This window comes from Galeopterus variegatus, unplaced genomic scaffold, assembly GCF_000696425.1.
Source record: "Galeopterus variegatus unplaced genomic scaffold, G_variegatus-3.0.2 Scaffold845, whole genome shotgun sequence".
NCBI classification, from domain to species: Eukaryota; Metazoa; Chordata; class Mammalia; order Dermoptera; family Cynocephalidae; genus Galeopterus; species Galeopterus variegatus.
This window is the reverse complement of record NW_007726956.1, coordinates 546,544-562,835: the sequence shown is the minus strand read 5'-3', so window position 1 is coordinate 562,835 and position 16,292 is coordinate 546,544. Positions and strand designations below refer to the sequence as shown.

The 16,292-nt window shown below is 42.9% G+C and overlaps 1 protein-coding gene across 2 annotated transcripts in view; it reads left to right on the top strand.

The window, feature by feature from the left end:
• Nucleotides 1–16,292, top strand: part of RAF1 (Raf-1 proto-oncogene, serine/threonine kinase) — an 88,675-nt gene that overhangs the window by 54,222 nt on the left and 18,161 nt on the right. For both annotated transcript variants that reach the window (XM_008572880.1, XM_008572879.1), the window contains exons 2-4: nucleotides 9,820–10,052; nucleotides 13,557–13,669; nucleotides 15,970–16,072. In XM_008572880.1, coding sequence (XP_008571102.1) covers nucleotides 9,846–10,052; nucleotides 13,557–13,669; nucleotides 15,970–16,072 — 423 coding nt within the window. In that variant the 5' untranslated portion in view covers nucleotides 9,820–9,845. The remainder of the gene's footprint in view (nucleotides 1–9,819; nucleotides 10,053–13,556; nucleotides 13,670–15,969; nucleotides 16,073–16,292) is intronic.

Here is a 16,292-nt window from a genome sequence, read left to right as displayed (position 1 = left end):
TTTTTTTTTTTTTTTTTTTTTTTATTTTAGGGAGTTTTTTTTTTTTTGGGCCCCCCCCCCCCCCCCAACTGGCCAGATGGGGATCCGAACCTTTGACTTTGGAGGAATGGTAATTTTTTTATGGTGAAGTATATATGTCTCTCTTTTTAAACGATTGATTTCTTACAACATAATGAATTTCACCCATTTATAAGAGAAAACACTTGTTCTTTGAACTTTTCTGTATAACTGTGAAAGATCTTTCACATGTAGAAGCTGATTTTTACTTTGGCCTATCTAGTTTTAGTATGAGTCTTGTTGGGGGATGGGTGTGTATGTGGTTGCATATATATATTTCTTAACATGGAGCATTTAGTCAATAGGTCGGAGAGAGAGGCCACAGTTTTAGAAGCTAGATCTACGTTTATATTTGAGAGTAGTATCAACGGGGTTTCTGAATGTCTGCATTTAAGATTGAAATGTGTTACTGCTGTATGTTTTTTTCCCTTTAGAAGGTGTTTCTTTCTTGTTTTCATACGTCTGCTCTTTAGTAAATTGATTAAAAAATACCTTAGATAGAGTTATCTGTGATGAACAGGTTAGATGTGTACCCATCTCCCCTAGGGCAACTGGTAGGGCTCTTGGCCTTGAAGCCCTGGGCCTGTTACTTTTAGCTGGAGCAGCCTGGTCTTACCTCAGCATGTCTTGCAAATATGAGCTGTCATTTTGTATGAGCATGGTGACATGAAAAAGGTTAGGAAGCACTGACTTACTGTGCCTCTTAGCCTGTAAGTGGTCTTGATATATACATGGAAAAATAAAAATTATGAATTCTAAATAATGTAAAACTTGAGTTAAAGTGCGTATGTTTTGGGCTGGCTAGTTAGGTCAGTTGGTTGGAGCACAGTGTTATAACACCAAGGTGTCAAGGGTTTGGATTCCCATCCTGGCCAGCCGCCAAAGGAGGGGGGAAAAAGTGGTTATGTTTTTCTTTTGTCACTTTTTATTAAAATTTATTGGTGTATGCTCTCTACTAAGTGCCAGTACTATATTTTCTGAGTGCCTGCAGCACTTAACAATTTATTGTAAAATTACTGTTCTTGGTTTTAGTCTTGTAAGCATGTTCTTTACTGAAAGATACTAATACATCTTCTCCCACAATTACATATGGAACGAAGTTTATTGCAGTTTGTCTTTTTCTGAATGGTGAGATATTTTTAAAAGATGTACTATCAAATGGAGATTTAATTCACATTTAGTAGTTCTTGATAGGCCTTTTCTATTAAAAAATTACTTTTTTGTAGCATTATTCTTGTTTTTTAACTTAATTTATTTAATATTTGAGTTCCTTTGTGTTTCAGGTACTGTATTAAGTACTAAGGATACATCAGTGAACAAGATTGGCAGGTTCCTGCCCTTACGGAGCAGAAGGAGGGTGGGGGGACTGACCAAAACTTGTAAACAATATAACATAGTAGTAAGTGTCATGCAGAAAACAAAACAGGATTATTAGATAAGGGAAGGGAAGCAGCCTATTTTGGCTAAGATGGTTAGCGAAAGCCTCTCTAAAGAGATGTGTCTTGGGTGGAGACAAGATGTGAAAAAAACCAGCTTGCCTGTTTTTCGGGACTTCAGCCTTCCAGGCGAACAGAACACAAAGTTGTGAAATCCTGAGGCGTGAAGTCTTGCGTGTTCTGAAAGAAGGCCTTAGAGGCTTTGTTGAAGAATTTAGATTTTATTCTGAGGAGTGACATGACAAGTTGCCTTTTTAAGATTGTTCTTGCTGCTATGTAGATAATCAGGAGCCATGTTGTTTCAGATTAGTGAGGTGCTGAGATGATCTCTCTTTTCCTCATCTATTTTTTTCTCATCTGGTCCTAAACTCTTTCATCCCTTCTCCTTAGTTGGCTAGTTGGCAGGGGAAAAAAAAGTCTAGGTTAAAGAAGAGCTGTAGGTGCCCGTAAAAAATGATCTCATAGTAACCTGGGACTAGAGTTAGGAGTGAGTCAGGGCTTTGCTTAGGTGCCAGAGGCAGAAGACAGTGTGTGATGGCCATTTTCTGAAAGAGAAAGGCTTGAGAAGGATGGGATTCTCTATCAATCTCATAGTTTTCTAAAGGAGGAAACGAACCCTTTACTTCTTCATGGTTGCTGACTTCCAAGCCACTGCCAGGGCATTGCGAGTCTTGTTGTCTGAGGCTTGTTATCTGACCACTTATTGTGTGACTAGCTGTGGACTTCTATAGCAGTTATGTTATTGCCTAATTAAAACATGATTATTTTGGGTTAGGTGACTGTCTCTGCTTGCTTCTGTTTATAGGCTTTGTTTCTGCACCAAAACTGAACTCTGAATGTTATGGTGGAAAATTCATGACTTTAAATTTGCCTATCATCTGGTTGTTAAGTGTGTGACTTCTCTGTTTAAAGGGCTGGCCCGGTGGCACACTCGGTACAGTGTGGCGCTTGAGAGCGCAGCGGCGCTCCCGCCGAGGGTTCGGATCCCATATAGAGACCGGTCCGCTCCATGGTTGAGCGCGGTGCAGGCGTGACACCGAGGGTTGCGATCCCGTTGCCGGTCGCGGTTCGGGCGCGACACTGAGGGTTGCAATCCTGTTACCTGTCACGAAAAAAAGACAAAAAGGAAAATTTAAAAAAATAAAATAAAATAAAAAAGAAAGGGTGGATAGAGAAAGGGATTTAACATCTTTGGGGTTTCAATACAAATTAAATGAGATAATTTATAGAGCGAGTGTCTAACATCCTAGAAATATTAGTTTTCATTTCCTTCCCTGAAGGCAGAAATTATGGCTTACACTTTTTGGGGGTGTTTTTCATAGTACTAATGTGTTACTGAAAGAAAGTGAGCCGAGACACTGGGTACTGATTCAAGCTTTATTAAAGGAAAAAATCTGCCAGGCTGCATTCAAAATGGAAAGCAGCCAGGGCTGCCCTCAAAATGGAGGACAGCACCAGGTGTGGGGGTGGGAGAGGTTATATAGACTGTAAGGAAGGCTGAAGTAATCAGGGAGGGGTTTGGTGCTGGTGTGGAGGAGTTTCTATTAGAAACCACGAGGTTTCTTGTAAGGGAAAGGCTGGTGGCCATTTTGTGCTGAGTGTGTGTAAAAAGGCGCCGGTCACTTCTAGAACCTATCATTTCTGACTTTTAAGTATAGGGAGAAGGGGAAAGGGATGGAGGTCTCATTCTTCTGAAGCTGCTTCCTGCTGGAGATGGGCAAAGATATGAAAAAAAAAAAAAGATTTATGTTGGTGGGTAAAACAATTAGGTGACGGGGTATTGGTTTCATGTGGGGAGGCTGTATTCTTCTGGGGAAGGGTCACTGATTCTGAGGGGCTGATATCCTCCTCCCATGAAGAATTCAGTGACCTTTTGATTGGTGAAGGCCTGCATACGTTCCTGTAAGAAACTAGAGGAACACCGAAAGAGGCAGGGACCAAGAAGAAGGTTAAGTCCCATCGTGGTCAGGGCCGGCGTGTTTTGTCCTGAAGTCCTCCCCTATCGCAGTAGCCTAGGTGAGTGGTTTGGGTGAAGCAGAAATGTTTTTATGGGGGGGGGGGCGGCACTGGACTCCAGCAGAATCCCCTTTAGAAAGAGCTATCCAGTAGTTTTTACCCCCGTAAAAACATGACGTGGCAGTCGTCTGGTCATAGCATGTTGTGGGAACATATGTCGGGGATGTGAATGTGTCCTGTAGGGTTCCCCCTAGGATTCTGGGTAGCAGACCGGGGAGGTTGGAGAGTGTCCTTCCACCCACCAAGACCTTGGTTATACATTGTGAGCAGGGTGTGGCATATGTCTCTGTTAGGAAAAGAAGCAGGAGGAAGAGAAAAGGCAAGTGTTCAAGGGGCTGAGAGGTTGAGAGGGTGCATAGTAGGAAAGAGGAGTAGAGGGTAACCTTGTTGTGTAATCGCAGAGGGCGTCTCGCCAGGCTAATTCATTTACCCACTCAAGGATGTCTTCAACACTGGAGGTGGCAGGTGGGGACCAGTCTTGGAGCAGCTCCTGTGTGAAGGACATGAAGCAGGCCTGCAAGAGTGAGAGGATAATCGCCAGGGGAAAGATCATCCTTCTTCTGGGACTGGGGGAAGAGTGGAGGTCCTAGAGATTTTCAGTTTTGTGGGTCCTAAAATGGACAAAGTGTAAGGAGATATTGGGTTGGGGGTTGAGCAGAGGGACCCCTCTGGCTTGGTGTTAACAGATTCTTTGGGTAAAGTCTCAGGTGCTAGTTTTACCAAGGATAAGTGATACCAAGAGGCCTTTCCTAGTACTTTTACTGCCATGGGGGTGGTGAGAAGTACTGTATAAGGCCCTTCCCAACATGGTGAGAGGGGCTTTGGGATTCAGGTTTTAATATACACTTGCTGTCCTGGGCTCAGTTGAAAGTTTGAGGGGGTGGGGGGGAAAGGATGAGGTAATAGAAGGTTGGCCTGTGCCCCAAGAAGATCCCTAATGAGCGAAAGAGTACGGAGATACTGGCCTAAAGGCAATGAGCTGGAAGGGAGAGGTGTGAGAGTGAAGGGTCTACCATACATAAGCTCAAAGGGGCTGAGGCCTGTGGGGTTGCGGGGGACAGCTCGCTGGTGAGTGAGTGCTAAAGGAAGAAGTTGGGTCCAAGGGAGGTGAAGTTCCATGGATAGCTTGGTGAGGTGTGTTTTTATGAGGTGATTGGCTTGCCAGAGCGAGAGTGCGGGTGAGGGCAATGAGTTGTGCCTGTTGAGAAGTGGTGTTAGCAGGGAGGGGAGCAGCCTCAGTAGTTTGTGTTAGATATACTATGGTATAACCTGCCCAGGGGACGGGCATAGAGGTGGCGCTCCCATCTATGAACCACGTATGTTGGGGCCATGTAATGGGATGCGGGGAAATGTGTGGAAAGGGATTGAGAAAGAGATCTAAAGCCTCCATGCAATTATGTTCTAAGGGTTGTGAGTGTTTTGGGATGAGAGTGGCTGGATTTAAGGGAGGGCAAGGTTTAAAGGAGAACTGGGAATTTTCGATGAAGGTAAGGTGGATGAGTTGTAGGCGGGAAGGGGAGAGAACTGACATGGCCTTATGGCTGAGAAAGTCTTAAAGATGATGGGGGGAACAAATGACTGTTTGTTGTCCAAAAGTTAGTTTAGAGCTTTCTTGGGTTAAAAGGGCGGCTGCTGCCAAGGCCCGTAAACAGGGGGCCCATCCCCAGGCTGTGGTGTCTAGTTGTTTAGAGAGGTATGCAACCGGGGAGAAAATATCTCCTGACTCTTGTCCCAAAACCCCCGACCACCAATCCTTGGGTTTTGGTGACGTATAGGATAAAAGGATGAGATAGTTTTGGGAGGGATAGAGCTGGGGCTGCGAGGAGAGCGGCTTTTAATCGCTGGAAGGGAGAATGAATGGGCTTTGTGGAATCTAAGGGAATGGCAGGATCCCCTTTGGCTGCCTCATAAATTGGTTTTGCTAGCATGCCAAAGTTAGTAATCCATAGGCAAAGATATCCTGCAAGCCCCAATAAAGAAAGGATTTCACCCTTTGTAGTAGGAGTAGGGAGTTCAGAAATTAAACTCTTGCGATCCACTGTTATTTCTCTGGTATTGGGGGTGAGGTGGACTCCCAAATAGGTGGCTGAAGGAGAAGAAATTTGGGTCTTGCTGGGGGACACTTGATATCCCCTGAAGGCCAGGAATTTTTTTTTTTTTTAAATAAGAAGGATCCGAACCCATGGCCCTGGTGTTATCAGCACTGCACTCTCCCGAGTGAGCCACGGGCCAGCCCAAGGCCAGGAAGTTAAAGAGAGCAACAGTGTGGGCCTGTGAATCCTCACAGGAGGGGCTGTAAAGAAGGAGGTCATCCACATATTGTAAGGGTGTAAGGGGATAGAAAAAAAGGCATCTTTGAGGTCAAGTACAGAGAAGAAACAGGTTGTTGTTGGGATTATGGATAGAAGAGTATAGGGGTTAGAAACAATTGGGATTATGGGTAAGATGGCCACATTAATGGCCCTGAGATCTTGAAATAAATCATATGAGCCATTAGGCTTTATAACTGGAAGGATGGGTGTATTAAAAGGTGAGTGGGTAGGCCATAAGAGATGAGAAGAAAGAAGTTTGTGTATGATGGGCTTTAAGCCTATTAGGTGTTTGTTAGTGATAGGGTATTGTGGGACTTTAGGGAACAAAGAGGGGTTCTGCAACTTAACAAGGATAGGGGAATGGTGCATAGCAATGGAAGGGGAAGAAGTGTCTCATACTACAGGATTAACCTTGTGGGGGGGGGATGAGGGGAAGGTGAAAGCCTCAGGGGCCAGGTCTGGGGTGGCCTGTAACAGGAGTATTGTAGCTGGAGTTAAGTGTTTAGGGTAAGAGTAGCTTTGAATTTGAAAAGAATGTCCCGTCCCAGTAAGGGGGCTGGGCATTGAGGCATTATTAAAAATTTGTGTGTGAATTGGGTGTGATGTAGAGTGCAGGAAAGGGAATGAGTGATCTGTGGGCAGTATTCTGATCCTGTGACCTCTACTATTGTGATAGAGTATGGGGTTGTTGGTCCTGCATATTTAGGAAGGGTAGAGTAAGTGGCCCCTGTATCAATGACAAAGGGGATTTGCTTACCTGCTATGAGGCGAGTTACCCTGGGCTCATGCATGGTAATCTCTGTGGGGGCCCCAAGCCCTGAGCATTGTCAGTCCTCCTCTTGGGTGAAGCCAAGAAGCTCTGGTAGGGATGGCCGTGGAGCTAAAGGTTGTGGATTAGGGACTGGGCCACTCCCTCTCTGGCGAGTAGCACAGTCAACTCCCCAGTGACTTGGCTGTTTGCAGTGAGGACAGGGCCCAGGAGGGGGCCTGGGGTTATGACAGGCCCATGCCCAGTGGCCCGGTTGACTGCATTTGAAGCAGTTCCCGGCTGCCTTGCCTCTTGAGGCAGCTGGCTTTGTGGTATGTGAGCCACAGATGGCATTAGCCAGGAGCTGGTATTTGACCTGATCTCTTTTGTAACGATCTTTCTTCTCCTCCTACTCCCTATTGTTAAAAACCTTGAAAGCAGCATTGAGGAGGTCTCGTTGGGTTGTATTTGGACCATCCTCAATTTTTTTAGTTTTTTTTTTTTTTGAATACCGGGTGCTGATTGGGTAATGAAATGAGAGTGTAAGAGGGCCATGCCTGCAGGGGAGTTTGGGTCTATACGTGTGTATTTATGTAAAGCCTCAGAGAGACGGGTTAGGAATTCGCTGGGATTTTTAGTGGATCTTCGTGTGATTTCTCTAAGCTTGTCATAACTGACCGATTTGTGAGTAGCCTTTTGGAGGCCGTGAAGTAGGTGTGTGATCATGTTATCCCGGAGATACCAGTCCCCATGGCTGCTGGCCTGGTAGTCCCAATCTGGGTCCATGCAAGGGACGGCAGTGGCTCCCACTGTCCGTCTGTTATTCTGAGCATGTATCTTGTCTGCCTGTTGTTGGGCCGTGATCCAGACCTGCTCCCTGTCCTCGGGGGACAAAGTAGTAGTGAGAATCAGAAAAATATCATGCCAGGTGAGATCATAAGACTGGGTGAGGGCCGGCCCGGTGGCGCACTGCTATAGTGCGCCGCTTGAGAGCGCGGCGGCGCTCCCGCCGAGGGTTCGGATCCCACATACAGACCGGCCGCTCACTGGCTGAGCGAGGTGCGGGTGCAACACCGAGGGTTGCGATCCCATTGCCGGTCCCGGTCCGGGCGCGACACTGAGGGTTGCGATCCATTGCCGGTCACGAAAAAAGACAAAAAGGAAAAAAAAAAAAAAAGACTGGGTGAGATATCTGAATTCCTTAAGATATGTGTCCGGATTAGACTGGAAAGATCCCAGTCATTTTTTGATTTGGGAGAGATCAGAAAGAGAAAAGGGGATATAGACCCAGACAATTCCCTTCATCCCAGCCACTTCACAGAGGGGGTATAGTGGAGCCAGAGCTGAGGCAGGGTTGTCACTTGATGAAGGGGGAGAAGGAGAGGAGTTAGGTGGCTGAGGACGAGAGTCTCAAGACCAGGTAGGAGGGAGAGAGAGAAAAGGTGAAGGGGCTGGTGCAGGATCTGGAGCATGAGGAGGTGGTTGGAGAGCAGAGTGGTCTGACGGATCAGAAGATTGATCTGAGTCCAGAAGGGGAGGTCAGGCATGAACTAGGAGAATTTGAGACGTAGGACAGTTTCGACAGAGAGAAGAATGCGTTCAGAGATGGAAGAAAGCTTGAACATAAGGAATCTCTCCGACTTTGCCGTTTTGGTGACAAAAGCTGTCTAAATCTCTGAGAGTATCTAAATCGAGAGTGCCATCTTGTGGCCACTGGGATCCATTGTGTCTAGTTTGTGCTTAGGCCAAACCTGATTGTAAAACAAGACGTTCAGGTTTAGTGTCTTCCTGGAGGCCAAGAGGTTGGCCAGGAGACAGCCAGGAGGCATAGAGCGTTCGATTACAATAGAAAACGAGATGTTTAGGTTTAATGTCTCCCTGCAGGCCAAGGGGTAAATTGGCCAGGCGACAGCCCAGGGAAGTAAAGTGTGGTGGTTTGGATTGTGAAGATCCCATTTAGAGGGTGAGAAAGGGGGCGATCAGTCCTAATAGAAGAAGGGTAACACCAAGGAGTGTCCTCTTTGGTGCACGCCTTCTTTTCGAGAGAAGCCACCAACTGGCTAGAGGAGCGTCCTCCAATAGCTGGGGGGCATGAGAGGGGTTCCCTCGGCCAGGCACCTGGGCTTCAGGAGCGAGAGGAGAGAGAGAGAGAGTTGGGGGAACCTGTGGAGGTAGGACTGACCCACTGACTCACCCTGAATTGAGGCCAATGTTAGATGCGTAGGTCTGAAATGGCAAAAGGAGAGAGTCCCAGAGGTACCCAGTTTGGCAGGTCTAGGAAGGGTGGCTGAGGACCAGTCAACCCAGGTGGGGATCATCCAAGAACATCGGCCAGAACCCTTCCTGGGTTTCAGCACCAAAATGAAAGAAAGTGAGCTGAGACACCGGGTACCGATCAAGCTTTATTAAAGGAAAAAATCTGCCGGGCTTCACTCAAAATGGAGAGCAGCCAGGGCTGCCCTCAAAATGGAGGACAGCACCAGGTGTGGGGGTGGGAGAGGTTATATAGACTGTAAGGACGGCTGACGTAATCAGGGAGGGGTTTGGTGCTGGTGTGGAAGAGTTTCTGTTTCTCAGAAACCATGAGGTTTCTTTTTTTTTTCCTTTTTGTCTTTTTTCGTGACCGGCAACGGATCGCAACCCTCAGTGTCGCGCCCGTACCGGACCGGGACCGGCAAAGGGGATCGCAACCCTCGGTGCTGCGCCCGCACCTCGCTCAGCCAGTGAGCGGCCGGTCTGTATGTGGGATCCGAACCCACTGTAGCAGTGCGCCACCGGGCCGGCCCACCATGAGGTTTCTTGTAAGGGAAAGGCTGGTGGCCATTTTATGCTGTGTGTGTAAAATGGCGCCAGTCATGTCCAGAACCTGTCAGTTACTTAAATTCAAGTGTAGTTGCTCATACTTAATATACAATAACCAAAGAAGAGGAGAGATGAAATTGAAAAAGTATTAGACTAAAAGTCAGAAGATCTGGGCTCATGTTCCAGGCTGGCTTTTAACTGGCAGTATAACCCTTGATCTTTTGACCTCTGGTTATCATTTTCCTCATTGTTGACTTGTCTATGAAATATTTTATGGAAATATAGTATTATAGAAGTTTTTCTTTTCTGATTAATTTATTTAGACAGAAAGTATCACTTATAAAAAACCCACGTACTGCTATTTTCACAATTAATTACTTTTTATATATTGTGTTCCTGGGTTAAGTGCTTTTGTTCGAGAATCATAATTATTTGTCTTTCTTACCAGGTTTAAGTATTGTTTAAGCTGCATCAATGGAGCACATACAGGGGGCTTGGAAGACGATCAGCAATGGTTTCGGATTCAAAGACGCAGTGTTTGATGGCTCCAGCTGCATCTCCCCTACGATAGTTCAGCAGTTTGGCTATCAGCGCCGGGCGTCAGATGATGGCAAACTCACAGATTCTTCTAAGACAAGCAACACTATCCGTGTTTTCTTGCCGAACAAGCAAAGAACAGTGGTAAGTGAACATTCCTCTTAGGAAATTTAGCTAATCGTCTGCCTGTAGAAAACATTACGGATCATGCTGCTGAATTTACAGGCAAAATGTTCATTGTCATTTAGGGTCTTTGTTAATTGGTTTTTCATTTGCATATTTTATTTCTTTATATTGCCATTCCTTCCACACCCCTTGCTTTCCCCCCCACATCTTGGTCTTCCTTCTACTATTACTCTTGCCTAGAATGTCTTCCTTTCTGCCACTTCATCTAAATAAATGGTACGTTCTTATTGGGATATATTTCAAAGACTTTTCTGTGAAAAGTTCCCTTAGACCTCTCTAGTTAATTAAAAAAAGAAGACATTTATTTTTCCTGACTACTGATATAAAATGTTCATCTACATTTTTTTGGATATTAAAATCAAGTATAAAGAACAAAATAAAATTACTTAGAAAAAATTATTTTGGGATGTTTCATAGGCCCAGGACAAATCTAGAGGTAGCTTAGAAATCAATCACACTGTCATCTTCTTTTCCAGGGCAGTGGCACCAGCAAGTTTTTTCTGCATGGTATGTTTTGAAGTACTAGTGACAGGTTTATGTTGGCATCATGGCATGACGTGTCACTGGGTTTTCTGACACAAAAACCCCAATTTTTAAAAAGAACTTACTGCTCAAAAAAGTTTTCTGCTACTCTGGATTTAAAGAACAAATACAAAAAAACCCCAAACCACATGGCTGAAACAGAAAAGTGAAGTTGTACTGATTTTGCTTGGTGGGATGTTTGAGAAAACCTTAGTTCAAAACTTCCACACCTCCTCCTTTCCTACTCTCCATTCTTTGTGTAAAATCAGTACATTGTGTTTATTCTGTATACTCAGGTGAAGCAAGGTTCTGAAGTTGGTTAGTCCAATCCAGAGTTTTCTCTTTGTTTGTAAGAGTTCTGTTTTCTACAGTTTGCTAATAAATTTCCTTATACTTTCGTGAACCTAAGGAGCCTCCCAATTGTAGTATTGGATACTCAGGTACATTTTTATCTGACTACAAAACTCAAAAGGCCCAGGGTAAAGTTTGAGTAAATTTATTTTTGTCCCCCTTCCTAAAAAATGAATGTTTTGGGCTGGCAAAATAAATAATAATAATCCCCTTGAACAGTGGTTTTTAATTTGCAAAGTGATTTTTGCCTACTGTTTTAAAGTGTCTTATCTTCATAGTTCACATCAGTATATCTCACTTTACTTCTTTATTTCTTATTAGTTTTCTTTCTGGCATTAAATTGAGAGGTTAGGGTAAGAAGCGTGAATGTTACGGGGAGCTGAAGACCATCTGGTGCTGCTTCTGGTTGTTACTGAAACTATCTTCTCCATCCCCACTTACTACTGGTTTGCCTAGAAGGCTGGGAAACTTAATTTGGCATAGTGGTTAAGTGTATCTATTTGAAGAATCAGTTGGTTCCCTCCTACCCTGTTGTTCATGACCTTTCCTCTCTTCCATATATCCGAAGGAGAGGACTAAACATCAGAAGCCAAGGAGGCTATCACAATCTCCAAAGGAGCTGTTGTAGTTTGCAAAAACCCCTTTTCTTTCTCTCAGATGACTGATCCTCCAGGAGAATGTTCCTTCCTCACTCCCATTACCTCCTGAATTTACCTGTTCTACAGGTTCAGATTTTTCTGTATTCTACCCTCTAAATGTGGAGCCCATCTTTATGTTTCAGAAATTGATTACTGGGCAGAGAAGTCCCCATCAGTTGCCAATAATAGCAAGACAAAGACTTGTGAAAACCTTCTTACATTGCCCCTCACTGATGTTTTCAAATTCCTAAGGCTCGCTTCATTCCCATCCCTCCCAGATTGTTTTGTTATCTCCACTTTGCATCCAAATACTGTGCCCTGTTTTTGAATCTAGTAACTGTGTAGGACCAGACACCTCTGTCTTAAGACTTTTTTCTCTATCCTATGTCAGCCAGAGAAAGATTGGCTGGATTGGCATTGCGATGGCAAGAGTAAGAGCCAGGAATAAGAACTTTGGTCCTGTTGGAGCCGTACATACTTTGCTTCCTTCCCACCCCTGGTGTACATATATATACATACTCACCTCTCTCTGGGAAGGGGCTGGGATGGCCACTGTTAGCTGTTACACTTTCAGCCAGAGGAGGAACCCCACTATAGGCAGTTCACAGGCACTCCAGATGTACATTTTGCTCCTCTTGCTGGCCATACTGACTCTAACTGCCTTGCTTTTGATTAACTTCTTGGCTTTGAAATCTTGGCTAAGATTTTGGCTTTTTTTTTTTTTTGTGGCTGGCCTGTACAGGGATCTGAACCCTCGATCTTGGTGTTACAATACCACTCTCTAACCAACTGAGCTAACCCGGCCAGCCCTTAGGTGTTTTTTGTTTGTTTGTTTTTTGTTTTTTTATATACAGCTGCTATTAATAGTACCCTGGGCACTTACACTTCCAACTAGGCTTTCGAGTACCTTCCTAGCTTTTGAGGATGGGGTACAGGGGAATGTGAACAGTCATATGTGGCTTTTTTTTTTTTTTTGTGGCTGGCCTGTACAGGGATCTGAACCCTCGATCTTGGTGTTACAATACCACTCTCTAACCAACTGAGCTAACCCGGCCAGCCCTTAGGTGTTTTTTGTTTGTTTGTTTTTTGTTTTTTTATATACAGCTGCTATTAATAGTACCCTGGGCACTTACACTTCCAACTAGGCTTTCGAGTACCTTCCTAGCTTTTGAGGATGGGGTACAGGGGAATGTGAACAGTCATATGCCACTAAAGGCTACTTGGCATGATGTGCCCATATATTTAACCTTGCTGTTTGTCCCTACAGCAGGACAGAAGCTTCATTTTCTCTACTTCTTGCTTGCCCTTGCTAGTGTGAAGTGCATGCGAGATGGAATTTTTGTTGGGAAGATCAACTGTTTTGTTGAAAATAGGTTGAAATACAAATTTTTGATCATAAAAAGTCATGTTTGTTTATAAATCAGATCAGCTTATTTTCCTTTGTTGTGGATTTTCATGCTTGTATGTACATTTCAGTGAGTCAAACAAATTAGAGATGTATAAAGGGAGTTTATCATTTTATCTTTCCCAACCATTATCTCTTGATATTAACAGCTAGGTGTAATATCTTTTCACACTCATACAACATATATAAACATATATAGGATTTCCCGTTTTAAGTCATTTCATTCTTTGAATTATTTTGAAAAATATTTTCGCCAATTTATATATCATGGACTCCCCCCCCCTCCCAGTTCATTATAAATAATATAGTAGCTGTATAATGTGACATAATATGGATGTTCCATACCTCATTCAAGTACTCCCCTATTGCTGGACATTCAGGTTGTTTCCTTTGTGTGTTTGTGCATGTTTGTGTGTGTTTACCATTACACACAGTACTGTTATAAATCTTCTACCTAGTACAGACTAGTACATTTTTTTCTGTGCTCATCTTTCCAAGGGGTGCTACAGCTTGTGTTGGTCCTAATGGTGGTCCTTTGTTTGGTAGGTCAATGTGCGAAATGGAATGAGCTTACATGACTGCCTTATGAAAGCACTCAAGGTGAGGGGCCTGCAACCAGAGTGCTGTGCAGTGTTCAGACTTCTCCACGAACACAAAGGGTAAGAACCACAAAGTCAGTGAGCTCTTCCTTTAGACTAGTAAGGATCTCCTGGCTTCAAATAATAACTGTATTTCCATTAAAGAGAACTGTACTAGCTTACTACAGAATATTGTGTATAAAGAGATGATTCAGAAAAATCAGGCTCTTAAGAACTTGAAATTATTGCTTGGACATTCTCTTGAAAAATAAAATACATTTTTAAGTTTTGATAGCATTTCCATGGATGAAAATGGTAATGTTAGGTGGTATGTTTCTTAAGAGCAAAGTTTTTTCTTTGTGTTTGCTGTAATGCATAATACAGAGTGGACTGCATTATTATAGAAAGTGTTTGCATTATTGTTTTTAGTTAAAGACTGCTGTCCTCAGGATGACTGTTGTCATTCACTCATTCATTTTTATTCAGTTTAATGGGTACTGAATCCCTGCTTTTTGATAGACATGGGGCTAAAAGATGCAGGAGAATATCTGCTTCGGGAAAGACTCCTATTTCATCCTATTTCTTTTTTCTTTTTTTTTTTTTTAAAGATGACTGGTAAGGGGATCTTAACCCTTAGCTTGTTGTTGTCAGCACCACACTCAGCCTTTGAGCTAACCAGCCATCCCTATATAGGATCTGAACCCACGGCCTTGGTGTTATCAGTACCGCCGTCTCCTGAGTGAGCCACGGGCCGGCCCTTCATCTTATTTCTGATGGCAGTAGCAAGATAGAGGCATCTCCTTAAAGAAGCAATACTCCATAGCAGCAGAGCTGTACATAATTATCCGTTATCCATTATTTCCCCCGCCCCACAAATGGGAAAACCTTTCAGAAGTTTCATTTAACTTTACTCTCTTCTTGGAATTTTGTTCTTAAGCTTACATCTTTCATGTTTCAAGGAGTTCCCCAGTTTGAGAGAATAGCCCAGGGAATAAGTCTACTCAGATGGGTGAACTTAAATCTGTCTATTTCTCTCAGTTTAGGAGGCAGTTTGTTGAAGTGTAAATCTTTGATGCAGATGCCGGCTTTAGCTATATGTAGCCCCAAGTTGGTTTCCAAGGCAATCCATAGTGCTCCTTAAGGACTAGAGAGATTCTGAGAAAGTGAGGGGCTTGGTCCACTCCCCTCCAATGCTGCATTGATTTGGAGCTACCCTGAGTTCTCTAGGATGGAGAGCATCTGAAGATTGACCAGAAAATAGGGTTTCTCCTCCCTCTCTTCATTATGGCAAAATAGGAGTTTGGAGTGATACAGAGTTTCCCAAATCTCATATAGGGAATTATATGAGAGTACTTTAAAAAGTTCACAGAATGATTCATGTTATCTTTCAATTCTATTTTTCATGAACTTTTTGTAGTACCCTCGTATTAAGGGGTGGATTATTTACTGTTGGATAACTAGGAAAATGGCTTGAATAGGTTTCTTGTAGGTGATGGGAGAGGTTTGGATGGTGCTATATATGTGTTATTTTCTCCTTACCTGAGAATATTCTTCCTTCAGGAAATGGGCCAGATTATCTGGATAAGACATGAGAAGGGAGCTGGGCATCAATTTTTACTTAAATGTATCTATTTTTCTTTCTTGTTTACTCTAGGCATAGAAAGAATGGTCTCAGAGTAAATTTTAAGACAGTTGAGTCTCCCATAGACTTATATTAATAGACCCTGCAAACAACTCTACAGATTTGTGTCTATTATTAATAGAAAAGTGCATTTAATTTGTGGTTCCTTTCTACTCATGTATCGTCTAGATTGAACAGGCTATTGAAGACTAACTGTTGGTACTGTAGCAATATTTATAACCCATTTTACAGGATTTTAGGATTTTTATAGGATTTTAATTTCACAAAATCCAATTTAATATATATTTATTTTATCGTGCGATTGTTATAGTTCTTTGTTTAAAGAAAACTTTAGGGCTGGCCGGTTAGCTCAGCTGATAACACCAAGGTCCAGGGTTCGATCTCTATCCTGGCCAGCTGCTAAAAAAAAAAAAAAAAAGACAAAAACAAAAGCAAAAAAACTTTATTCTAAGAGCACAAGCTTTGGAATCCAACAGAGCTGGATTCCAATATAGTTTCTTTCACTCAATGTGTGGCCTTGAGCAAGTTGCCTTCCTAGGGCTCCAGTTTTCTCATATTTAAAATAGGGATAATACCTACTCATAGGTTTGTTGTATGAATTAAATAAGTTAGTGTTGTATGTAAATAAGTCGTGTTTAAGTAGCAGGCCATAGTGGTAGCTGTTGTTGTTATTCGTATTGAACTCTTACCTTGTTTAAACATTTCTCTTTCATGTTATGTTTTTAAAAATCCTCTTTAGTAAAAAAGCACGTTTAGATTGGAATACTGATGCTGCCTCTTTGATTGGAGAAGAACTTCAAGTAGATTTTCTGGATCATGTTCCCCTCACAACACACAACTTTGTAAGTTGCAGATTTCTCTTTGTGTGCTTTGCATGGCTTAATAGGAATTTTTCAGAGGTAATAAGCATATACTGTTGGATTGTTTAAAGGTCTGGTTATACCATTGTTTACAGTAAGGCAATTTAAATTAGAGATATGCTTTTAATTTCTGGTTATGAATTTTGCAAATGTTGGAAGTATTATTCTTTTTTTTTTTTTTTTTTTTTTTTTTTTTTTTTTC